This window comes from Rosa chinensis, chromosome 6, assembly GCF_002994745.2.
Source record: "Rosa chinensis cultivar Old Blush chromosome 6, RchiOBHm-V2, whole genome shotgun sequence".
Taxonomy (NCBI): domain Eukaryota; kingdom Viridiplantae; phylum Streptophyta; class Magnoliopsida; order Rosales; family Rosaceae; genus Rosa; species Rosa chinensis.
The window spans coordinates 16452445-16478128 of record NC_037093.1 but is presented as its reverse complement, the minus strand read 5'-3'; the positions used below and the strand labels follow the sequence as shown (position 1 = coordinate 16478128).

General features: G+C 37.2%; 2 protein-coding genes and 1 pseudogene across 2 annotated transcripts; 2 read left to right on the top strand and 1 right to left on the bottom strand.

Annotated features, from left to right (window-relative positions):
• Positions 1–2656: 2656 nt before the first annotated feature.
• LOC112170931 lies at positions 2657–3181 on the bottom strand. The gene has a single exon (XM_024308196.1). It carries the CDS (start codon positions 3179–3181, stop codon positions 2657–2659), a length of 525 nt encoding a protein of 174 aa, XP_024163964.1.
• A 10592-nt stretch (positions 3182–13773) lies between these two features.
• LOC112171894 (long chain acyl-CoA synthetase 2) lies at positions 13774–19345 on the top strand. The gene is given in 17 exon segments (XM_040508235.1): positions 13774–13924; positions 14753–14973; positions 15464–15527; positions 15636–15725; positions 15915–15971; positions 16163–16211; positions 16662–16738; positions 16952–17062; positions 17188–17275; positions 17365–17431; positions 17508–17583; positions 17699–17816; positions 18090–18335; positions 18458–18597; positions 18788–18919; positions 19012–19131; positions 19216–19345. Coding segments are annotated over 15 exon segments (1452 nt in total). The 5' UTR covers positions 13774–13924; positions 14753–14973; positions 15464–15494; the 3' UTR covers positions 19264–19345.
• A 2358-nt stretch (positions 19346–21703) lies between these two features.
• LOC121049962 lies at positions 21704–25651 on the top strand (annotated as a pseudogene).
• The last annotated feature ends 33 nt before the right edge of the window (positions 25652–25684 follow it).

Below are 25684 nucleotides of genomic sequence, written 5' to 3'. Positions count from 1 at the left end.
TTGTTGATTCGGGCAACGGTGGGGTCATGGTGGGAGAATTCGGTGGCGATTTCGGAGGGGTGATGAAGGAGAGTTTGGGCTTTTTGGAGGCGTGGGTGTTGGAATCGCCGTTCAGGGTGTGGTTGTGGTCTGGGGAGGAGGCCATTGCTGGGGGAGGAAGATTTTAGGGTTGGGGTTTGAAAGGGGGTGATGAGATTGAAGAAGAAGAGAGCATGAAATTGAGACAAGAGAGATCGAGAGACTGAGAGAGAGGGGTTTGGTGGGGGGGGGGGTTGGGCGATTGGGAGAGTCATGGGGAGGGGTGGTGGAGAGACGGGGGTTTCACAACTAAGAGAGCTCGAGAGAATTTGTTTCATTTTTCTTTCGACACGATGTGGCTTGGGCTGGGTGGGAGGCACAATTAAACTTCCAACAAATTCTAAAGTTGCTCACACAACAGAAACGTAACAAACTGTTGTAAGAGTATCAAAATATCAAAACATGGAGGGAAATCTGCCGCATACAGCAATTTGGCTCAAAATGTTGCCGCCTATATGTTCCCACTTTCACACAACAGAAAAGTATAACTTCTGTTGTCTAATTTCTACAGCTTGCACTAGGTTTACCTTGTGGAAGACATTCAATCAAGCTTCCTCAAAATTTGGCATCCAGTTTTCAATCACACAACGGAAATATAAAGCACCGTTGTATCAAGTAGCACAAATTTCAGATTTCAAGAGGCAACCAAGGCTCCAAAGTGGAGGGAAATCTGCCGCTAATTTTTTTAAGACTCAGACGACAGACATTACTTAAGTCCGTTGTGCAATGTAGTTCTGATAAAAAAGTTATCACTTTGTTGGCATTCACACAACAGAATATAACAAGTACCGTTGTGCAATAAAGCTTACTTAAACACACAACGGATGATTTCTGTTCCGTTGTGTGATTAACTTTTTGTAGTAGTGGCATTTTGAGTTTCTGGAACACTAGTAGCTGTTGATGTATCCTGAACTATAGGCAATATATTTTCAGTATGCTCATTATCCACAATTTCTTCAAATTTTGAAGATAAATATTCAAAACCTGTATTATGAATTTTCTCATCCAAAAATTTTACTTGATGTGTTTCAAAAATTCTTGGTGAGTGTTGAGTTGCATAAAGCCTATAGCCTTTAGATTTTTCAGGATAACCTATAAAATGGCAACTTACAGTTTTAGGATCAAGCTTGTTAATGTTTGGATTGTAAACTCTAGCTTCTGCAGGGCATCCCCACACATGACAATGATGGAGGCTAGGCTTTCTGCCACACCACAGCTCAAAAGCAATCCTTTCTATAGTTTTGCTAGAGTTCTGTTGCAAACATTGTTTGCAATTCTTAATTCCTCACCCCACAAAAATCTAGGTAAACCTATTGTACACATCATACTTTTGACCATATTCAAAAGAGTCCTATTCTTTCTCTCAACCACAACATTCTGCTGAGGATTGAATGGTGTGGTATATTGTGTCTTAATGCCTTATTCCTGTAGGAACAAAGCAAAAGGACTTTTATGTTGTCCACTTTCTGTGTATTTTTCATAAAATTTACCACCTTTATCTAATCTGATAGTTTTGATTTTCTTTTCTAACTGCTTTTCTACCTCATCCTTAAAGATTTGAAAGGCTTTAAGTACTTGAGACTTTTCTGAAAGTAGGTAAACATAACAATATCTAGAAAAGTCATCAATAAAAGTGATGAAATATACATTGCCACAGATAGTTTGAGTTCTAAATGGACCACAAATGTCAGTATGTATGAGTTCTAAAAGTGCTTGGCTTCTATGTGCAGTCTTTTTTTCCTTCCCTTAAAGCATTCAACATAATCTTGCAAATCAGAAAAGTCAAGTTCATTCAAGTTATTGCTTTTAACTAAAACTTACAATCTCTCTTTTGATATGTGGCCGAGTCTTCTATGTCATAAATATGCAGACTTGTCATTACATTTAGTTCTTTTAACACCAGTTAAGGTATTACTCAATGTGTTATTATTTTCAACAAGTAAAATTTCTTGTTGACTTTGTGAACAATTTAATTGTAGGTAATCATTAAAAATAACACCAGAACAAATTTGCATTGAATCTTCAGAAATAATAATTCCATTATTGTCAATAAGAAGTCTACAACTAGATTTAACTAAAAGAGAAACATAAACTAAATTCCTTCTCATGGAAGGTACATAAAAAACATTATCCAAAGGTAACAACTTTCCTAAACCAAGATCTAATTTTAAGGTTCCAATAGCTTTGACTGCCACTCTCATGCCATTGCCTACACATAGGTTCACTTCATCACTTTTTGGGACTCTCTTCTTTATGAATCCCTGCAAGGAAATGGTAATGTGCAAGGCAGTAAGGGACTTCCTGAATCAATCCACCAAGTTTTTGCTTCAACATTAACTAAATTAATTTCTAAGGAAAACACTGAGTTAGAAATATTACCCTTTTTGATCAACCAGTTTTTAAAACCAGCGCAGTCTTTCTTCATATGTCCCACTTTCTTACAGAATTACCACTTAAACCTGAATGGCTTATTAGCTAGCCTTAGCTTCTGCAGAGGTAGATCATTTGGTGATAGTTTTGGTAGGCTTGAGCTTAGACTGGTTCTGGTTCTTCTTCTTAGGTTTCTCAATGAGGTTCACTAAGCTGCTTGGCTTTCTCTCTTTTCTAATCTTGTCTTCCTCATCCACACAGATTGCAAGCAGCTCCTTAAGGCTCCATTTTTCTTTCTAGCATTGTAGCTAGTCCTGAGTTGGCTAAAGCTTTTAGGCAAAGAATGCACTGCGGCATCCACTACAAGATCATCATTGACCCCTATCTGGAGGTCCCTTAGCTGAGCATTAATCTCAATGGTCTTCATGATATGCTCTCTCACTTTCCCTGTGCCAATATACTTGAGTTCATTAAATTCTTTTGATAGTCTAGCTGCCTCAACCTTATCAATCTCTCTGTACATATAATGAATGACATACAAGAAATCCATGGCTACCTCAGGTTCTTCAGTACTACCTCTATCTGTATCTGACATGGTAGTTCTAATCACATTCTTTGCCATTTTATTAGCCGTATGCCACTCCTTATAGTATTTCTTATCTTCATTTGTGCTCTCACTATGAAGCATTTCAGATTCTTCCTTATTCAAGCAAAGGTCCATGTTCTGGTTCATGGCTAGGTAAAAATCTACTTGGTTTCTCCACTTCTTATAATTATATCCAGTTAGGAGCTGAATGGTGTTCAAGGTCACAATAGGGATTCCTAAAGAGCAAAAATAAAAGAAAGTTTTGTAAGTTTTTCAAACTGTAAAGTTCTTAAAATTTTTTAGTTTTATGCTTGCTGTAACTTAAGCAATAACAAAACTCAAATGAAGCAAACTAAAAACAAAAAACAAAAACCAAATCGCATGCAATGTCATATATCATTTAACAACCCTTTAACCAAAAATAATATCATGCAACACTTTTGAGCAGAAAACATAATATTCTGAAGGTTCCAAATCAATAAGCCATGTCTGTTCAATCCAAGTTATCCAAAGAACACAAATTACATCTTTAGACAGAAATTTGAGTTCTAAGTATCCAGATTTGAAATCAACAGATATGTTTACTGCTATTTGCATTCTAAAATTACATAGTACTACTTCTTTGGAAGCAAAATTATAGGTATAATTTTAAAATGCAAGATACAATTTTTCACCAACAGCTTTCTACAAGAGTCAATGAAAAGTGCTTTGTGCAATATATTCACTTAAATTACAGAAAACATAAACCAAGTTGAGCTTGCAAGCTTGATTTTCTATCCAGATCAATAATCCTTATAAGAAACTAAGCTCTTTTTGTACCTGTAAATTTTAACAATGCCTAAAATTTTGGGAGATTTCTGCATGCATTGTCATACCACAAAACATAGATACAATTTTCAAACAATTCATCTCATAATAATAAGCATATCAAATCACAAGCAAAAGCAATACAGATATGCATATACTCAATTTTAATTCCACAAAAACATTCAAAGAAATTAAATTTCATCCGGTCACCATCTACGCTAGCCTATGCGCACACCGGGAATGCTACTAGAGTTCTTGTGCTCAACATTTATCAAAAACAATTTGAATCAAAAAAAGATTTTCTTAAGTCTTAACCTTTGCAATTTTCCCAATTTTGCTGCAAAAACTCTTTTGCGGAAGCATGAATTCAAAAACAGAAGGAAGCAAAACATCATTCTTGGCATCTTAATTCGACAGCATCGGGGTTTTGAATTTCCAAAAAGATGAATCATCTTGTGTGCTTCTAATTCCAAAACCCTGAAGATAGCCCTAAATCCTTGTTGCAACGGTCACTTTTTCTTTAGTTTATGAAGGGATACGTTTGGGCAGGGTTTGATTTTGGATCAGCACATGCTGCAAATTAGAGGGCAAAAGGTTTTTCTAAAGAGGCAAAACGTGGCTTGTTTCTTCACAAAGCAAATTTTTTTTCTTTTTGTTTGAAAACCTAAAACGATTTTTACATCAAATTAAACTAAAGAACAATTTTGTGAGCCTATGCTCTGATACCAATTGTAAAACAACATATACAAATCAAGGTCACATTAATTACATGTTAAACACAATAGCCTTAGAAGATCAAACATACCATTAAAGTCCATGGTGGAAGCCATTGATGTAGTTGCAAGAACAAGGATGGAGATGAGGCTGAAATCTTATGCCAGTCACCAACTGAAGTTTCTGAATGGGCAGAACACAGTGCTTGTAAAACGGTGGTGATAACAGGGACCCTAGCCTTTTATTTATACAAGCACAAGTCCTAAGAATCCTCCCATAAAGATTGTCCTTAAGAATCAAGTCTCTTTTTTAGAATCCTAATGCATCACAGTTTTAGGACTTTCTTGTAGTCCAAATAATGGATTCCTAATCCAATGCTAAATACACTATCACATCAGATATCTAGATAGATTCTTTTCTAAGTCCATGTTGTACTCGATTTTACGTCTAGATGATTTCCTAGTTACTCTAGGATAACCTGTGATGAGTCCATCTTTAGCCTAACAACTCGCATGGCATTCCTAACTGTCTTGATGAATGCTTGTTTTGGCGGATGAATTGTTACTCGTTTTGCTAATTCGGGATGCTTGTTGCTCAATCTTTTTGCTATGTCCTACGACTTACTCGTTGTAGATTGTCTTTCTAATTTGATGAGCTGCATTTGACTTTGCTTTTATTTTTTGTTTTAAACCCTTAGCCCACCCCATCCTTATATATATCAGTAAGAATCAAACCATATATGACCTTTACAATATTGACATTATAACTTACTCAGCTCACCGACACTCGTAAACTTTGAGAGAAGTTGATAACGGGAACTGTCTATATATCTTTATTTTTGTTTTTGTTTGAAACTTGAAAGTGCAGTTCACTTTCAATACACTCTTTGCAATACAGCTGGGCTAATGTTGCTTTCTATGAAGTTTTGAGATTAGAGGCCGAATCTTTCCATTTCTAATCGATTAGTGAATTGTTTTAGATTGCTTAATCAAAACAGTTTCTGGGTTATACTTCCTCGGTTTCTAGGAAAAGCTGTTTTAGAAGCGAGGAGGAAGAAGATGGTTGGTTTTGAAAAAAAATTATGCATCTGTTTCTTCTTCTGAAATTAAGCTTGGGATTCTGAGCTTTGTTGTTTTGATAGCAGAAACCATTTGGAATCTAGAATCGGCCTCCAAAGTCGTCGGAATGGTCTTCTAGGCCTGTAGAGGATCGAGGACAAGAATCACTCATCAATGCAAACATTAGATTTAATCCAACATTTCTGGTTTATTGGAATATCCCCACAATCCAACTCTCTTCCGACTCTTCGTGTCACTATTTCGTTGAGCCATGCTTTGATTTGGTGTAAAAGAAAGCATCTTTCAGTCATGCAGAGACAAAGGTACGCTGCTACTCTATTAATACGCAACTGCTATTTTGATTTCGGATTCAGCTGCTAACATTCGCCTGTGGCCCTTGGAAATGTTGGCGAGAAAGAATAAAGGCCCTTACTTTGGCTTAATTAGTTTGGTTTCATGGATTGCTAATCTTAGTGTCAGCTTTCACATGGTTGATTAATTTTATTATATGCGATGTAAATTTGTATTAGATGCAAAGACTCATTGGAGGAAGTTTGATTAGGTCCTGGTGTACAGATATTCATGCCATGAAATATTTGAAACTTTAGATGATTCTGTCATTACTTCAGTTTTTCTGTTGACCCGACGTAATCATGTAATAATGTACGTCAGGTAGATGGTTTGAGTTCCTGCTAAACGAAATGAATTTTTTTTTTGTTTGAAACCTTTCTTTCATTAATGAGTTAAAAGAAGGACAGGTTAACTCATTATAATGTTTACTTTGCTCCCTTATTGTCATTGCAAGGAATGCCCTGAGAAATCTAAGGAAGCTGTTGCATCACTAATGATTACTGCAGCTAGATTTTCTGATTTATCAGAGTTTTGTGACATTACGCCACTATTTCAAGAGAGGTAAGTGAACTCTGGATTATTATGTGGATCAAAAGGTAATTATTTATTGACCTGCACTTGATGGAATTTTATGAATCCCTAACTGCTTTGAAACTGACTAACTGAATTCCTAAATGATAGTTTGCTGAGAACATAGCTTCAAAGCCTCCCACAGTGGAGAATAAGGTTCGGTTGACATAGCATTGGAGTTTTCAATAAAGTGGGACTCCAAGGCCTTTGGAAAAAAAAATGTCTAAACCTCCTGCATTTATACAGGTCTTGGCCTACTGTGTTGCTGCAATAGCAGCTGTATCAGATATTCACATACAATACAAAGTCCTGGGATGTCAAAGTTTGGTGAATTTCTTATTTGGGAAAAAAGTATTGCTCTTTCAAATTCGAAGGCAGTTGCAATTTCGCAGGGCAAGCCATCAAATTTTGTAGACCTCTCCATCCCAAGGTATTTTTCATATATTTCATTTTTGGGTATCGAGTCATTTGCCATACGATATTAACTGCTTTTAGTAGTTCAGGAATTTTTTAAGACCTGTTCGTATTGGCTTTTCAAGTTTTCAGAATATCAGCTACCTACTTTAAACTTTTATGTGGCCTAATGGAAATTGTAATAATAGGGACTTTCCAAATGATTGGGATCCGATCCAACACATGATAGCTGAAGGCCTGGCAAGGTCTGGATCAAAAGAAGCAAAGTTAGTGGGAGAAGACATTGCTGTAAGGTGGATCAGAACCAATTATAAAGCCTACAAGAAAACAGGTGTCATGCATGAAAAATATGACGTGGAAGAGTATGGAGAATTTTAGAGGTTGTGGTGAATAATATGTACCCAAGGTATATCACTTTATCACTTTAATTATTATGATCCTTGGTTATTATGACACTATTTTTTATACAACTGCTATTAAATGGTCCAGTTTTGCTTCTACTGAATCCCCTTTTGAAATTATAGCACATCTAATTTTAGCTTGGAGCATTTTGGAATATCTGTTTACCAATAGTTTTATGAATTTGTTCAGATTTGTCAGCTGGCTGAACAGATTCCAGATGCAATTTTTCTAAGGTTAACTATGAAGAGCCCAACACTGTGTGCCATGGTCTCCACATTCATGTGATACCATTCTTTAGGTTTTATAGAGGCAGAAGGGCGAGTATGTAGCTTCAGCTGCACCATTGCCACTGTAAGCTTTGCAATTCCTGTTGATGTTGGTTTGTAATATTCAATAAAAGGATCAGTGGGTATTTATGATTCGAATTATGCTAATTGGGTTGTTTTACAGGTCAAGAAATTCAAAGATGCATTAGCTTAATTTGGGACTGAGGATTGAAGTCTTGGCTGAGATAGGTGAAATATCAGCAAGATCTTCTTCACCATCAACCAAAGAAGAGAGGGTGGGGGAGGATTTGGTCCTGTAAAACATAGATTTATCTGGTGTTTGGAGCAATGTGATCCATAACCATGTAGGCTTGCTCTCTATGGGCGTGTCCATCCTTCTCTGATTGCAATTTGCTTCTTCCATCTTTGGTGGTTCTGCTTCCCTTTTCATGGGCTACATGGTAGTCAACACCCAGGAGATGATTGAGAAGGGCACACCTTGGTGATCTGGACTACGTGAAGCATGCCATAACCCTTTTCACTGATTTCATTGCTGTTTTGTTCACACACTCATAGTCAGAGTAATTTTGTCTCTAACCAGCTTAGAATACCAGCTTTCCTTTTAATGAGTTTGTACCCCGTTTTCGTTTTACAATCTTCCTACTATGCTATCTCAGTAGAAAAACCCACCTAGGGATTTGCAACCTCTGACACGACGGCCACAACTAGCTTCAAATCATAGTCATGCTCAACCTGATAATCATCCATTCTCTATAAGGTGATTATTTGATTTCCAATTTTTGTTTTCTGATTCTATTTCATATATAATTTTTGTTTAGTTGTATGTTGTCATGTGTAATTGGATAATTGTAGAGTTAATGATCACAACCCCATTTCATTCTAATATGGAGGTACTTCTAAATACGATATTAAGCACATGCATATGATTTTGATTGATTTACATGGAGATTATCTGAAATTTACAGTTAACTTTGAAATCTTATGGTAGTGGCATAATTTCTTTTCTGTTGAGATGTTGTATCAGAGGATCTCATAAAAGAATAATGTATGGCAGAAATTGGTCATACTGTAACTGCCTATATTATGAGGACTTGAATTACAAGCCTTGTTCTGTAAAGTTTGCACCAAATAATAAGCAATACACTTGAATCATAATCATTATTCTCCCACTCATACCCCACTAACTTCATTCACATATCCTTCTATTTTTCCTGCCCTGCCAAGCAGAACTCCCTACCTCTCTATTCCTCTTAGTTGCCAAGAAAGAGTTACACTATGGTGTTCTCGATGACATGGTCTTTCCACCTTAAAATGACCCCCTTTCACCTAACTGTGCACTAACATATACCCTCCCTCTTCTTCACCTTATGCTCAACTTCTCCACCTTAGTACCTTACTCTCTCTTACTAAACCAATCCACAAATACATCAACAGTAAAACAATGACTCCACAATACCTCTACTCAATATTCTTTTTCATGATCTTCTTCTTCCATTTGCACATAATTTCTGCTCAATCTCCAGCAGTTGCATATTTGATTCAGAATGCTTATAGCTGCATATCTGCTATTCCTTTTGGACCATTTTTCTTTTTAAGTTCTCAATAATGGTGCAGAAATAAAACAAATTGGCGTCATCACTGAACATAGAACATTTGAAAAATATATTGAGAACTTACAATGCATGTAAGAGGCAATATTTAGTCCCAAAAAGTTTTACTTTCCACAACGACACATCAAAAATGAAATTGCATAGAAATAGAGTTGTGTCTTTTGTTAATAAGCATATTTCACTGTATCATTTGAGCAGAAGAATGATTAATCTGCAAGAGTTTTATGTTCTGCAGCTTTGCATTAGAATTATGCATGCAATGGAAAAAGTAACCCAACTCTTTTCTCTAATTTAAGCTCTGATGTGCCCTTTGACTTTGTAATATCTCCTCTCTTCTAACCATATTGAGTCCAACGATGTATCTTTTAGCTCATGGCTAGCTCTCATCTTTTTCCCACCAAATCCCAGGCCTGTAATCATTTAAAGTTTTGATGCAAAGCTTTGAGTCTCTATGTTCTTTGTAGTTAATATTTGGCTTAAATATTGTTTCCAAAGGTATTGATAGTAGAGTTTCATCTGGTGGTGTGCTGAGGAAGACCCTTTTCCAGTATGCATATAACTAGTACGTCTCACTGAAACCTCCTTTTTTGTTTGCATTTGTATTCCTGCCATAAACTAATTATTACTAGCAACAGTTGCCCGCGCGTTGCTGCGGGAGTATGACTTGATTCTCTGTTCCTAATTTCATCAATTCCTCCCTTCAATGCCCTAATCTGTTTTTCCATTGCAAGCTTTTCGCCTTCCAAAGCCTGAAACTTCCTCAAGAGCTTCATACTCACTTACCTGTGAGGGTGAAGATAAACTGAACTGACAAATTGCCATATAGATTAACTTGGAGTCTAGGTAGACATCCCGTGTGATGCTGAAGGTATATGTGTACATTTTTTATTGAACAATATATGTTTACGTATCTCAAAATCTGGTGTTCTAACCAGATTCATATATTTACATGTTTCAAAAATCAAAGTTCCAAACAGACTAAGCTTGGCTATTGACGATTTTCCAAAATCAACATTCTAACCAAAGTTGCTTTTGATATTGGTTACAAAAATGGTTGGACATGAGAAAAAACATTAAATTCCCTCAGTTGGTTCATCTGGTGTTGAGACGTGCCTCATCTGGTGTTGAGATGTGCCACATCTAGCGTTCACTGCATATCGTAACAGCTTAGGATTAATAGTGAAAAACCACAGAAGATCAACTGATACAGACAAAAAACATAACGATACGTACAATTGGGATAAAGGAAAAGCAGAGAGAAATCATGACAGCTAATTGTTCCGATCCAATGAATAGTCAGGGCTTAAATATCTATATGAAAATCAATATCTAGTAGAAGAATTTACCTTCAAAACAGTGAGTTTGGAGGTTTTTCTTTTGTCCTTCAACTGAGATTGCCTGCCAGCATTGTATATGTTAATCTCTATTTCTAACAGCATTATAAATTTATCAAAGGCAATACCGTTCAATTTTATGGTTACCTTCATGTAGGTGTCAATATCTGGATCAGGAACAGTTCCTGCTTCCTTTTCTCTCCTGCTAACCTCTAGTATTATATTTGCATGAGCAAATCTGACTTCACATGTCAATGATGGAAATGAAGAACTAACCTGAAAAAAAAAAATTCAAAGGAGATGAGGAATGTACCAGCTCTGCTTCCAATACGTTGACAGCGGGCTGAAAACTCGATTGTTTCTCTTACAATCATCTCAGGTACGTGAAGGTTGTGTTGGCTTCTGTACGCTGGAGTTTTTTGAGGAACAAACTGATCTAGCTTGTAATCATTGTATGGAATCTCCCCTGTAACCTGAGGTAAACAAAAGTCTTCATATTTTATGACATTTGTCAACCTTCATTTTGTTGCTGTTGAGCTTTTGTACATGTATGTTTTCAAATATTCACCTTAGGGATTTGTCCAGTTTTCCGGCAAGTGCCAATAAGAAGGTGGTTTTACCTCCTCAACTATTTTTGCATTTCAGCAATCTTTATAGAACTCTCGATCCCCAAAACACAGCAGCTCAGCAAGAATATTTAACCTATATTAGCAATACTGTATGTAAGCAGAAGATTTTTCGAAATATGAACCAATAAGATAATAAGATAGTTTGCATCTTTCCCAGTACTACATCCTGTTCAAGCACGAAAACAATGACGTAGTAACATTCTTCTAGTAGTAAGGTACACCACGATATGGAGCAATGATGCTAGGCATGTTTGCATATTTCTAATCCAAAAGATTGAAGAAGCAATTCAACTTTTTGTGTTAGCCCTAAATCTTAAATCAGATATGAGGGTATTGAAATTTTTTTTGCATTCTTAATACACGACTATTACGAAAGTCAAGCTGAAGTGGACAACAATCCAGTGATCAATGCAAGTAAAGTTCAAAAGTGTCTGGAAGAATAGAGAATTAAGAGCAATGAGTAGAACCTCTTATGCAGAGAGTAACTAATAGATCACATGTAAAAGGTAAACAATACCTTGTTGTTAAAGTTCGACGTTCGCATAATAGTGGTGCAATTATCACTATTCCTACATGTTGATTATAAATTCTCTCTACAAACACCCAAACTAAGATTATTTCTTTAAACACGTCCTTCAAACTAAGTCAATTGCTTCTCTAGAGAAATACTGCATGTATTAAGCACAGCATCACTATGATATTGGTATTTGATAACGCCTGGAATATCAAATGAGAAATAAGATTGCATGTAACTGAAATAAAAAAGAATACATGAAATGAAAAACAATCCTAGCAAAATCAACAACAAAATCAATTGAGTAGCAAACTGTATTAAGTCAGTCTTGTCTCTAATTGAGTAATTGAGGGTACAAAATTCTGAAGTAAAATGAGTATACCTTTCATCATCCAAAGAGATTGCAAGACTGTTATGAAGTAAGGCCACAGAATATGCTGAAGAGAAGCAACACTGCAGCAAATCTTCTTAACAGAATAGCAATCAGTAAAAAAGGAGGGTGTAAGAAACACAATATTAAATGCATCTGTTGAGTTGGTGTATACATTCTTAACAAGAAAAAAGGAGGGTGTAAGAAACACAATATTAAATGCATCGGTTGAGCTACTGTATACATTCTTAACAGGAAAAAAAAAAAGGTATCATTGTTACCTCTCCCAAATGAACATTAGATCAAAATTGCTTAACAAATTAATACTTAATAAACTGATGATGCTGAAGCATGGAGAGGACAAAACCTTGGATGTGTGAAAGAAATTTTCTGTAGCCAGAAACTTCCCCTGAAGTTTTGGTTTGAAAATTGATCCTATATTGCAGGGTTGATAGAAACATTTTTCTGATACCAGGCAAAGATATAATCACTGTCAAAACAAAGTGAAAAGGAAATCTGTGGCACACAAATATGGCAGTACAGTGCAGGAGAGTATAACCTTTTTGCAACATCATTTTTGCAACATTAACAACAAAAAATCGCGCGGCAAAGCAAGCCTCCATTGCCTTGTAACTCGAGCTCTCATTCTGAAGTTCAGCTGAAAGCTGTTATCTCTCGAACTAACGTAGGCCTTGTTGTTTCCTGATGTTTACATTACAAAGCAAACATATGTTTGTAATCTGATGTATGGAAGTAAATTTAGAGTAATAAGTGAAAATATCAAAGAAATTAAGACAACTAAAAAACTAAATGGCTTTGCAACAGTAGGTACAGATTACAATATCACGCTCAAAGGAAAATTACGATGTAAGAATATAAAAGGTAGAGTGATTTAAAGTTGGTGAATTGGGATCCATGTATAATGTATAGAGCATGCTTTACGCGATAATATAGGAGGACAAAATTAAGTCAGTAAGTTCCAGATATTGCATACATTTGGGCATATTACTGTGGAAACTCCTGTCAGAGCTCTCCTTAGAAATGGCTTGTCCCTTGAATCTCCAGTCAATGACTTTGTAAACAAAAACCAAAACCATGTATTGAGTGTTTGAAGTACAATGACAAAGAACTATGAACAAAGCAACCAAAATGAGTAATAGAATATTGTTTCCTACCTACCTCAACATAAGTTCCAAATGTTTCAAGTGCAGCTTGTTTATCCTTTAGCAATGCTTTTACTCTAGCTTTTTTGACAATCAACTTGTAACTAATTCAATCAGTTTATTGAATTATTAGTCGGCTGCAAACAAATCCTTGAGCATAATATATTGTGTTTATAATAATAATCATATGAAATGCAAAGAAGATAGCTGTTGGAATGGTGGAAAAAAAAAAAACTAAAGATAAACATACCGAGTAAAACAAAAAGAAAATCCATTTAAACAGAGAAGCAAGAATACTAATTCAACAAAAACATAAGTTTAATTTAGGTGATATCCAAAGTTAATTCATCCTCTTCTGGTTCGCCCAATCACCAGTGTCATGTAAAATATGAATATTTGTTTGTTGGTACCGTTTCCTTTTTAGAAAACTCCTCATTTTTGCTTCAGTAGTTTCAGAGATAATAACAGACATTTGTAGCAAAACAGAGGACTGACATATGAACAATTATTCTGTTGCAGGACTAATGGAAAGTTATCGTCCCAAACAGTGACCAACTGCAAAGTAAAATATACTGATGCACATCTGGAGAATGAAAAGCTGTAATAGTACTAATGCAGCAATGTTGGTAAAGCATTGTCTATGGACCAATGTGACGAATACTTACAGGTTACATTTTAGATTCTCCCTTTTTTTGATATCTTTACTTGTAGTGTAATAATGTATTACTAGTCCTGAACTATCATAAAATCTCGGACTCTATCCATTATGTACAACTTGCTATTCCCTCATTCAAATGCAGTTGAGTTCATCCTCAACCGTGCTGAAATTTCATTAGCTTTTTTACGAGAACAAAATCCTTGGCGTTAGTTATCTTATAAGCTTTTTGACATTATCTTAATTAGTTAGATGCTTAAAGACACTGTTGTCTTATATTGTGGTACTAGGATCTTCATAATTAATTTAATTTCACTGTACTAAACACGATATACGTGCAAAGACTGACTTGCCTTGTATATTTTTAGTGTTCTTACTGTTGTCACTTCCGTTTTTATAAAAGTTATTTCCTTCTCGTTTTCTTGTTTTCTATTATCACGTGGTATTCTTTCTGGAGATTTTATCTTGCCTACCAAACTGTTCTACACATTTCAAAAGTAGGTAATAAGCTATTTGTTTGAATACTTGATGTTTGAGGTGCAAGTTGTTAGGATTCTGCTTAAGTTGACTGCATATCATAATTACATAATTAATATATACTTGAATCAGTTAAATCATGGTGAAAGTTCAGGAAATTAAACAAGGTTAAGTATTTAACTCAACGTGCTTTCTCACCTTAATTCATGATAGATGTGTTTGGCCTATGAGATGTCGAGTATGAGATGCTTTTGTGGTCATTCAGATGACCTTAACTTTCTAAATCAGCTACCACAACACATCAGAAGCAGATATATATGAAAAAAAGAGATCTACATTTCATCATTTTATTAAATCGTGCAGGCCTTACTGAAAGCTGCGGTTGGTTTCCCCTTGATAACTATTGAAGCATGGCTTGAGTTGGTCCCAGAACTAGGATATGATTCAATTTCTAGTGTGCCACGTGGAGAGATTTGCCTAAGAGGAAAAACCTTGTTTTCTGGTTACCACAAGCTACAAGATCTAACTAAAGATGGGCTGTTGGAATTACCGGAGGGGTTGGAGTCATCGTGGCAGTTTCTCAGGTATCAGACATTTGTTCTGTGTGTTATGGGATTGATCATGTACGTTAAATCGAGTGTCACATGCATGTATTGTGAATGCTACTGAGTTTATTTCCCAGGGAATTATGCATGCAAAGTAGAATCATAGGAAAAAAAAAAAAAAAGCAGAATCATAGCTATCATATTTTTATTAATTTTTCAGTCTGTTAATTGGAACTTGGAAGAAATTAGAATCAGAAAACAGGTCAAATGGCCCGAAAAGAAAAATGGGTAAAAATTGAAAAAAGTGTAAATGAAAAATGGCCCCTTCAGGTCTCGAACCTGTGAGCTTCACGTTATCAGCACGACACTCTAACCAGCTGAGCCAATAGGCTAGGTGATAAGTTGGACAAGAATTAGCTACAAGGGCAAAGAACAAATAGGTATGAACAGACTTAAAAAGGCTCACTGGTGTGAATGGATTCAAATTGTTAGTATGAGATGATGGCTGAAACTCTGTTTTCACTGGCAGTGACTCTGCTTAGAGGAACCCAAGCGGTCGAATGCTTGGTCAACGCCAAGTCAACGATAAGAAGGTACCTTCCATTTCCATCTGAGCAATTGCAGCAACCCACTGAAACCCAGGAGCTCAATTTTGTTAATAGGAAATGCTAATGCCAATTTTGTTTACTGCAAAATGACGGGCGGGTCCATTTGTGTGGACTACATATCAAGCGGTCTATGATGCAGCCATTCGTATGGGTTCGGCCATCAGAAGCCGTGGTGTCAATCCTGTATTTATGTATGTATATATTTGTTTGTGTGTGTATAACATTTTTATGGATGAAAATGTGTCCTTAGTAATATAGGTGTCTGCGTTATAGAGTTGATGTATAGTGGTAGTGAGAATAGAAACTGTGCAATGGAAAAAGATTGTTTTTTTTTTTAAATAAAAAAATAAAAAATTGTTTCAATGTTTGCAGGGAGATCGTTGTGGTATATATGGATCAAATTGCCCCCAATGGATTCTTGCAATGGAGGTAATAGGAATACTTTATTTCTTTGTTTCATATACGTGCATATTATGCAAGACACTAGAATGAAGAAATGCTATGTTGACTGTTGAGAGCACATTTTTGTGACTGGTGGAAGTATTGAACTATTGGGGACTGAATCTTAGTAGAAAGAGTGCGACTTTTTAGCCTTATGCTTTTGTTTTGTTTTTTAACAGGCCTGTAACAGCCATGCGGTTACATATGTTCCACTTTACGACACCCTTGATATGCTTGTTTTTTTTTTTCAAGAATTGTTGGTGCATGTATCATTTTCCAATGGCAGATAGTGAACTTCAATTTAGTTGAAGGGAAATTCTAAATTGTCTTAACTTTTTCCTTTTCAAAATCTACCAATTCACCATCGTTTATAAATATGAATTGAGCTGTGTCCAGTGGCTGGCTACTGAATACTTGGTACGTAGTTGTCTATGGGACTCTTCACAACAACTAACAGTTCTGTTGGAAACTACTGAACAGTACCAAGTGTTTGCTAGCTAGCCACAACAAAAGCTTAGTAGCCAACCACCAAACATGCCAAACAGTTTTTGAATTCTACAGGGTATAAGGGGACGTTTTGGGAATTAAGTTGTGGGGGGTGTAGGGAGAAAATTGGAAGGTGAATTTTCACTTTCCCTTGAAATTTATTTGATTGACATTTCATGGTTTATGTTGCAGGTGCTAATGCAGTTGAGTTCATCATCAACCATGCTGAAGTTTCAATAGCTTTTGTTCAAGAGAACAAGATCCCTGCTGTGAGTTATTTTCCAAACTATTACCAATAACTCTGTTGCATAAACTCGGTTACTTCAATTCCGACAATTGAAGTAACTCTGTTGAAGTATTACCAATAGATGGTTAAGGATTATATTTTTTTATGAAGTTTAGTTACTGAACTCAATTAACAATTTGACATTTCCCTGATGGCAATAATATTGACTACTGACATAAAATAAATTGTATTACAGTGTACAGAAGAAGATTCATATTTTTCGTTTCTCCCGTTGGCACATATATATGACCAAATAATCGAGAGCTATTGCATCTACAAGGGATCTTCAATAGGCTTCTGGCGAGGCGTAAGTATATGTGTCATTCTTGCTATATTCTTTTTCTTTAGTTTCCTTATTAAACTTGATTGGTATTCTCTTACTTACATACCAACTTCAACATCTGTCCAATGTGAATGCCGTTGGACTTGCAGGATGTCAGGTTTTTACTGGACGGCCTTCAGGAACTAAAGCCTACTACGTTTTGTGAGGTTCCTCGAGTTTATGACCGTATATACACTGGTAAAACAGATTCATCAATTTGAACTGTATAGACGTATGTCCTTGAATTTCTTTGTTGTTAATATTTGGCTTAAATACTGTTTCCGAAGGTATTGCTAGTAAAGTTTCATCTGGTGGTGTGCTGTGGAAGACCCTTTTCCAGTATGCATAGAACTAGTACGTCTTACTAAGACCTCCTTTTTTAGTTTGCATTTGTATTCCTACCATAAACTAACTAATACATGTATGGCAGCAAGTTGGCAAATCTGGAGAATGGTTTACCACAAGAAAAATCGGCACCTCTCTTGGACAAGCTTGTATTTAACAAGGTCAGTCATTCTATCCTTCACATTTTCATTCTTGAAATATCTGGTTTTACATTCGAACAACGCATTACTTCTATTTTATGCGTTACATTCTAACAAACTATGTTACTTGCGGTAGATAAAACAAGGATTAGGAGGACGAGTTCGTATAATGTTGTCTGGTGCTGCACCTTTGCCCAGGCATGTGGAGGAATTTTTGAGGGTCACCAGCTGCAGCACTTTATCACAAGGATATGGTATGGCTGACCGCATATCATAATGAATATAACATATAATCAGTTAAATCATAGTGAAGATTTAGGAATTTATATGAGCATAAGTATTCAACTCGCTGTGCTCCCTTACCTTAATTCGCGATATATGTGTTTGACCTTTGAGATGTAGAGTATGGATGCTATTTTACTCATTCAAATAACCTTAATTTTCTAAATCAGCTACCACGACACGTCAGAAGCAGATATATATGAAACGAAGAGAACTAGAGTTCATCAGTTTGTTAAATATTGTAGGCCTTACTGAAAGCTGTGGTGGCTGTTTTACGTCCATTGGCAATGTTTATCCTATGATTGGGACTGTGGGTGTCCCCTTGACAACTATTGAAGCACGGCTTGAGTCGGTCCCAGAACTGGGATATGATGCACTTTCTAGTGTGCCACGTGGAGAGATCTGCCTAAGAGGAAAATCCTTGTTTTCTGGTTACCACAAGCGAGCAGATCTCACTGAAGAAGTCCTTATTGATGGGTGGTTCCATACAGGTAAATGTCTACAAAACTAGAAATGGAGTACGTTTTGGTTGATGCTCAATCTTTTGGTTTCTTTTCAAGATGGAGCCTTCAAAATTTTTGTTGATGATTAATTTTGAGTGGATGGATCACAGGTGATATTGGAGAATGGCAGCCTAATGGAGCAATGAAAGTTATAGACAGGAAAAAGAACATATTTAAACTGTCTCAAGGTGAATATGTTGCTGTGGAAAGCATTGAAAGCAAATACTTGCAATGCCCCCTTGTCACATCGGTATGTCGTTAACTTCTGTATTCTACTTGTATGATGAATGACAGGACTAACCTTTATTTCATCAATAAATGAGATTGTGTTCGTCTTTGTGCTACATTTGAATTTTGTGCTAGTGTCCTCCACCCTTCTTTCATGTTTTCTGAAGTTACAGACGGATTTCTTAACATCTTAACTTTCATCTGGTCGGCAGATTTGGGTTTATGGGAACAGCTTCGAGTCATTTCTTGTTGCTGTGGTTGTTCCTGACAGAAAGGCCTTGGAGGACTGGGCAGCTGAGCATCATTTGACTGATGACTACAAATCATTGTGTCAAAACATGAGGGCAAGAAAATACATTTTGGATGAGCTCCATCCCTGTTTCATGGTATGTTGCTTAAGTTTATTTATCTGACTTACAAGACATTTTTATTGCAGCTTCGAGGGTTTGAGTTGTTAAAAGCAGTTCATGTGGAACCAAACCCCTTTGACATAGAGAGGGATCTCATGACCCCAACTTTCAAACTGAAAAGACCGCAATTACTCAAATATTACAAGGTATGATTTTCTACTTAGTTAAGAAATGGTTGGAACGTTGATAAGTTAATCCTAAATATGTATGTTGAATTATGTCATCTGCAGGATCAAGTTGAAAAACTTTATAGTGAAGCAAACGGTGGAAAAGTATAAGAACAGAGCTGCAAGCAACTATTGGATAAATCTATAGCTACATCACTTTCCCAAAATTTCGATTGCCTGATCTTTTGTTGATGAAAAACTACATATGACTGTAAAAGAATAACATATCTAGCCAGGATTTACCCATATTGACATTGTTCCAAGTTTGTGTATGAATAAGTAAAGATCATATGAAATTTTCATATTTATTCTTTCATCCAAGATAAAATATTTCATGTATATTCTAGAATTTGTGTCGGCCCCAAATGTCGTGCTTGCATTTAACGAGGAGGTGCAACATTCAGTTGATCGGTTGTCATAAATAAAAAATAAAAAAAATTCAGTTGAAAGGCCAACTGGCTCTCTCTCTCTCTCTCTCTTTTTTATTTTTTTTTTAGGGCAGCGGAAGACTAATCCATTGGTGATAAATCATACGACCTCACTCGGTCAAGCATGAAGGGTACAGAACACCTCTCATATTACAACGCATGCTCATGAAGAGAACTAAATCTAAAAGAAACCCAGAAAACTAAAGTCCAAAAGACTAAAAACCTAAAGGAATTGCTGAAAAAAACAATGCAGAATTTAAAAACCCCATAATCCTACACTGCCCTAAAATGGAACCAATGTCCTGAACATCTTGACGCCTAAGACCCTTCTCGTGTACGTCGTAACATTCAACACAGCCACGGCAGCATGCTAGGAACAGGTGCAGGATAAAGAGCAGGACAGACCACCCCCAAGAAGCCCAAACCCGACCGAGAGTGAGAAAATAGGGGAATTGGACTAATTAGGCCCAAATGGGCTAATCAGACCCAATTCACTGGACTGCAACTCGGCAGCCCATGAAGGCAAAGGGCCAAGACCCGCTGCCCAAACCCTACGTTCCCAAACCCTTGCCGATCGGATCTGGAACCTCCAAGAAGCCGTCCACCACCCCCTCGTCAGTCCGGTGGCCTCCCCAGGCAGGGAGCAATAGCAACCATCGCACCGCCTACCAAAACTGCTCGCTGCAACAACCAAAGCCTTAGTGGACGTCTCCTCCTCGCCGAGCCGCCCGAAGAAGGTCCGCAAGGATCCGAGCCGCCTTCAACTGAACGTCGCCGGTCGTTACTCGCCCTGACAAAACAATCCGAACCGACGCCGTCGTCTTCAACCCAACAGCACCGCCTCAGAGGTGACTGCTGTGCCACAGTACGACGATGGAACCAGATCTGCAAACTCCAACCCCAGCACCAAATAGCCCAATCCTATCACGGGTCCGACGCCTCCACCAACAAGCCTGCTACGTTCACCGAAAGAGAACGACGCCGGAAGCGCCCTATAGCGTGCAGAAAACCCTTTGATCGCCGCCGCCCTGCTACACGAAACCCTAGGTTTCGGTGTACTAAGCTCCGAATTTTCGGGAGCAAGAAAAATGCACATTTTCTCTCTCCTTTTGTTTGAGGAACAACTTCCAAAACTCCAGTCAAAATTAATAAAAGACTCGACAATCAAGGAGTTAGAGTTGCATAAATATGTCGCTTTAACCAATATGCAGGAGTGAACTCAATTTTCTAAAACTGTGGCATAAGTAATCAACAATATTAAAAAACTAATAAGTTTAAAATAACTGAGCAAAGTAATTTTTAGGTTTAACAATAATAAAAAATAAAAGTACTTGTGTTATGTTTTTAGAGACATTATTAACTAGTTTTTTGAGAAAGAAGAAAGAAATGAGTCCTACTTCTGCACCCCATAATCCCTTGTCGAGGAAAAAAAAACTTCTTTGAACTAAAATTATGTTCTGATGATGAAATTAGTGTGGGTTTCCTATTCAATCCAAAAAACAATGCATGAAGTCAATTGCGGTTGCTTCCAACAGTCGATATACAAATGTGTCGTCTCTCACTCTCAATACTTGGTTGTCATGTTCATTAGGACTGTGCTTCTAATTAAACAACCTTCTAAGTTCTAACCTCCTTTCTTCATTCTTGTACAACGTACAGTTCTACCACTAAATCAGGAGCTAGTCGTGACAAACAGGCAATTGCATTGGCAAAATATCTCCCACAGTCCCACTCAGTATAAGATGCTGTTTCGGTGGTGACTTGACTGATCCACTCAGTATAAGATGCTAGTTTCGCTTCATCTTACACGAAATACTCAGTGCGCCTACTGAGACCCTAGTGGTCTTCTGCCCCTTCTTCATTTCACCAGCCTTTTCCACACGTTCATACACATACACATAATGTGTTCCTGCTTTTTCCGCTTACCTTTTCTTCTTCTCCTTTTCTTGGTCGTTTCGTTTCATCTTACACGCCCTTGACTTCAAATTGACGTTGATCCAAGTTAGCAGGAAACTGTGATCATGCAGTGTACCTATTTTTGAGAGCTTCTTCCTCTTCCTCTTCTGCTCCTTCTTCATTCCATCACCGAGCTGTGCCTGAAATCAATCAAAAAGCCAGATTCGATGGCCATCCAATTGGGAGCTTCTTCTTCTTTCTTCTCTGCTTTTTCAACCCGTTCACACACACACGATGTGTTTCTGAGTTTCAGAGGCGAGGATACTCGCTCTGCTTTCACAGGCCATTTGTACTGGAATTTGCTTCAGAAGGGAATCAACACCTTCATAGATGATGAGCTTACAAGAGGAGAGGAAATATCACAAGCACTTCTCCGAGCCATTGAAGGATCAAAGCTCTCTCTCATTGTGTTCTCTGAAAACTATGCATCCTCCAAGTGGTGTTTGGATGAACTAGTTCATATCCTTGAATGTAGAAGATCAAAGAACCAAATGGTTCGGCCAATCTTTTACAACGTGGAACCCTCGGACGTAAGAAACCAACGAGGTACATTTGGTGAGGCACTTGCACAGTATGAACGCAGATTCAAAGGTGACATGGACATGGTGTTAAGGTGGAGAGCAGCTCTTTCAGAAGCAGCAAATTTATCTGGGTGGCATTTCTCGGGCGGGTATATCATGCACTTGATTTTACTCATTTTAATCTAGCATAAGTTTTATGTTCTTCTATTGGTGTGTGATTATTATACAATGCTGTTCTTTTTCTAAGTAACAAGGTTTGTTTTGTTAAATGTTTCATTTGATTTTAACACGGCAGATATGAATATGAATTTATTGGTAAAATTGTTGAAGAGATTTCTGCACAAGTAAAAGAACCTATTTATTTGGATATGCCAAAGTGCCAAGTTGGGCTAGACTCTCGGGTAAAACATATACTTAAAATGTTAGATGTTGAAGGAAGTGATGTACGCATGGTAGGAATATGGGGAATTGGCGGAATAGGCAAAACAACAATTGCCAAAGCTGTTTACAATACAATTGCCCATAAGTTTGAGGGTAGCTGCTTTTTGGCAAATGTTAGAGAATATTCAGACCAACATGGAGGTTTAGTCAACCTACAAAATACTCTCTTCTCTCTACCATTGTGGGGCAGAAAGAATTGAAAATAAACAATATTCATGAAGGAAACACTTTGTTGCATAGAACGTTGAGATATAAAAGGGTTCTCTTAGTTCTTGATGATGTGAATAAATTAGACCAGCTACGTGCATTAGCCGGAGCATCAGATTGGTTTGGTTGTGGCAGCATCATTATCATAACAACAAGAGATAAGCGTTTGTTGACTGCTCACGAAGTCAATCCTATATACAAGGCCAGGGAACTGGATGATCACGAAGGTTGTGAGCTCTTCAGGTTATATGCCTTCAAGAAAAAGAAAAATCATGATGATGATGAGAAACTCTGGATTAGCACTATTGTTAGATATGCTCATGGCCTTCCGTTAGCCCTGGTAGTTTTGGGTTCACATCTATGTGGTAGACCTATACATGAATGGCAAGCTCTGTTAGATGGTTATAAAAGAAATCATCCCAAAGACATTCGAGATACTCTCAAAGTCAGTTATGATGGACTGGAAGAAACAGTGAAAGAAGTTTTCCTCGACATTGCTTGTTTCTTCAAAGGTAGGAATACAAGGGTTGTGATACATATACTAGAAGATTGTGACCGCAACAACCCCAAGCATAGTATTGAAGTTCTTGAAGAAAAGGCACTCATAAATGTTGATGTATATGGTTGGGTTTCCATGCATGATTTGCTAGAAGAGATGGGAAAAGCTATAGCTCGGCAAGAGTCTACAAAGCTTGGTGAGCGAAGCAGATTGTGGCATCATAAGGATGTGCATGATGTTCTAACAAAAAACATGGTAAGTAGTTTCCATATGCTCAGATTTATATATATACATGAGTCAAGTCAGCTGATTCTCTATGTGTGTAGTTTATTCTAATTCGACAATCAATATCCGGGTAATATGTACTATATGATTTTTTGTTGAATTCTTAAAGAAAGAATAACACTGCATGTTTTTTATTATATAAGTACTCATTTTGCTAATACGATTGCCTTTTTCATACTAGGGAACAAGTAAAACTGAAGGTATAGTGATAAAAATGCCTACAGCAGATGAGATATGCTTGAATCCTAAATGCTTCAAAAAGATGAGAAATCTTAAAATTTTCATAAACATCAATGGACGGTTTTGTGGAAAGGTTGATTATTATCCGAATCAGTTGCGGTTACTTGAATGGCGTGACTGTCCGCTAAAATTTTTTCCTCGCAATTTTAATATGAAGAATATAATTCAACTTAATATGCCTCGTAGCTGCATCTCACGTTTCGAGGTATTTATATATTTTCAAGACTTTATTTTATTGAAATCTTTATACCTTACCAATTTTCCATTTGATTTTTTCTTCTTCTTTGGTATGACAGAGTATGGAAAATCTGAAATCCTTAAATTTGAGTGGATGTAAATTCCTAACACAAAGCCCAGACCTGTCTGGAAGCCCAAACTTAGAGTTCCTGGATCTAAACAATTGTAAAAGTTTAAAGAAGGTTCACCCTTCGGTTGGATCCCTCAAAAAGCTTGTTCGCCTGAATCTTGAAAGCTGCTCTAACCTTGTGAGGCTACCAGGAGAAGTCAACTGGAGATCCCTCCGATCCATTAATCTCGACTACTGCACAAGGCTGGAGAGTTTCCCTGAAATTGAGGGAGAGATGAAATACATGGCATCCTTGAGTCTATACAAAACTGGCATCAAGGCATTGCCTTCATCCATTGGATATCTAATTAACCTTGAAGACTTGACGTTACAAGATTGTGGAAACCTCACAGATCTACCTTGCAGCATCTATGAATTGCAGAAGTTAAGTTGGGTTTATTTGCTGAAGTGCCCAAAACTCGTAAGATTCCCAAATAAGGTGGAGTCTGAAGTGCTTCCAACTTACTCAAAGGTTTCACATGACAACCATGACTCTTTATCGAAAAGAAATAGATGGCGTGATGAAGGCAGTTCATTGGAGCCGGAGCCAGAGCCAGACACTGAATTCAATTCGGCGCTTCCTTGGCTATCTTACTTCTTCGCGAATGGATGCAATTTGTCTAATATTGATTTCCTCGCGTCCCTTGATTGTGCATCCACTTTATTTGCACTTGATTTATCAGTAAGCACCATTGTTATCCTTCCCGAATGCATCATCAACAAATTTGTCAACTTGAGGTCACTCTATTTGATCGGCTGCAGGAGGCTCGTAGAAATTCCAGAGCTTCCACCAAGTATTAAACGGTTGTATGTGGGGGATTGCGTATCATTGGAAAGAATTTCAAAGTTGTCGAATATTTTGGTGCGTAAAGAATCACAAATAATGATTGAGGAGATGGACTTGACTAATTGCTGGAGACTCTGTCAAAATTTGGTTGAGATGGCAAACAAGGATGATGATGATGAAGTGCACGCTGATCTCTTCTCTCGACTCCTATCTTCTCAGCAATTCAAATTCACAATTACATTTCCAGTTCCAAGAAGTGAGGTTCCAAAGTGGTTCAGCTGTCAAATGGATTTCATGGGGCATCGACGGTTTGAATTTTATATCGAAACACTTGCAAATTTCAAATGGGACAACGCAGGATTGGCTCTCTGTGTTGCTGTTGATCAAAAGCTGCAAGATCCTTGGACTGGTTTTACAGTCTATATTCACATCAATGAAGTACGTGTTTCAGTTCCCTACTATGAACGTGTTCATTCAGGAGAGTGGGATCATGTGTGGCTGCACTATGTTCCCTTCCTTGAAATGTGGCGATTTGGTTATATGCGTCCATTGCCACCTTTTACGTGTCGAGTCATTATTTATCAATTTGAGTCCTCCATAAAAAGCTGTGGTGTCCACCTTGTAATGCCACCCAATGAAGTCGTTTCTATGAAGCTAATCCGTGCAGAGAACCTCACCAGTGAACTTTCTCGTGGTGAACTTGATAAGGTATCGTTTTCTTTTGTGAAAATTCCCTCATTTCAGAGACAATATGTGATATTTGCAGCAAAACGGAGGACTGACATCTAAACAACAATGCTATTGCAGGACTTCTGGGACAAT

Coding starts and splice junctions, on each gene's coding strand:
- LOC112170931 (XM_024308196.1), bottom strand. CDS start 3,181: ATGAACCAGAACATGGACCTTTGCTTGAATAAGGAAGAATCTGAAATG.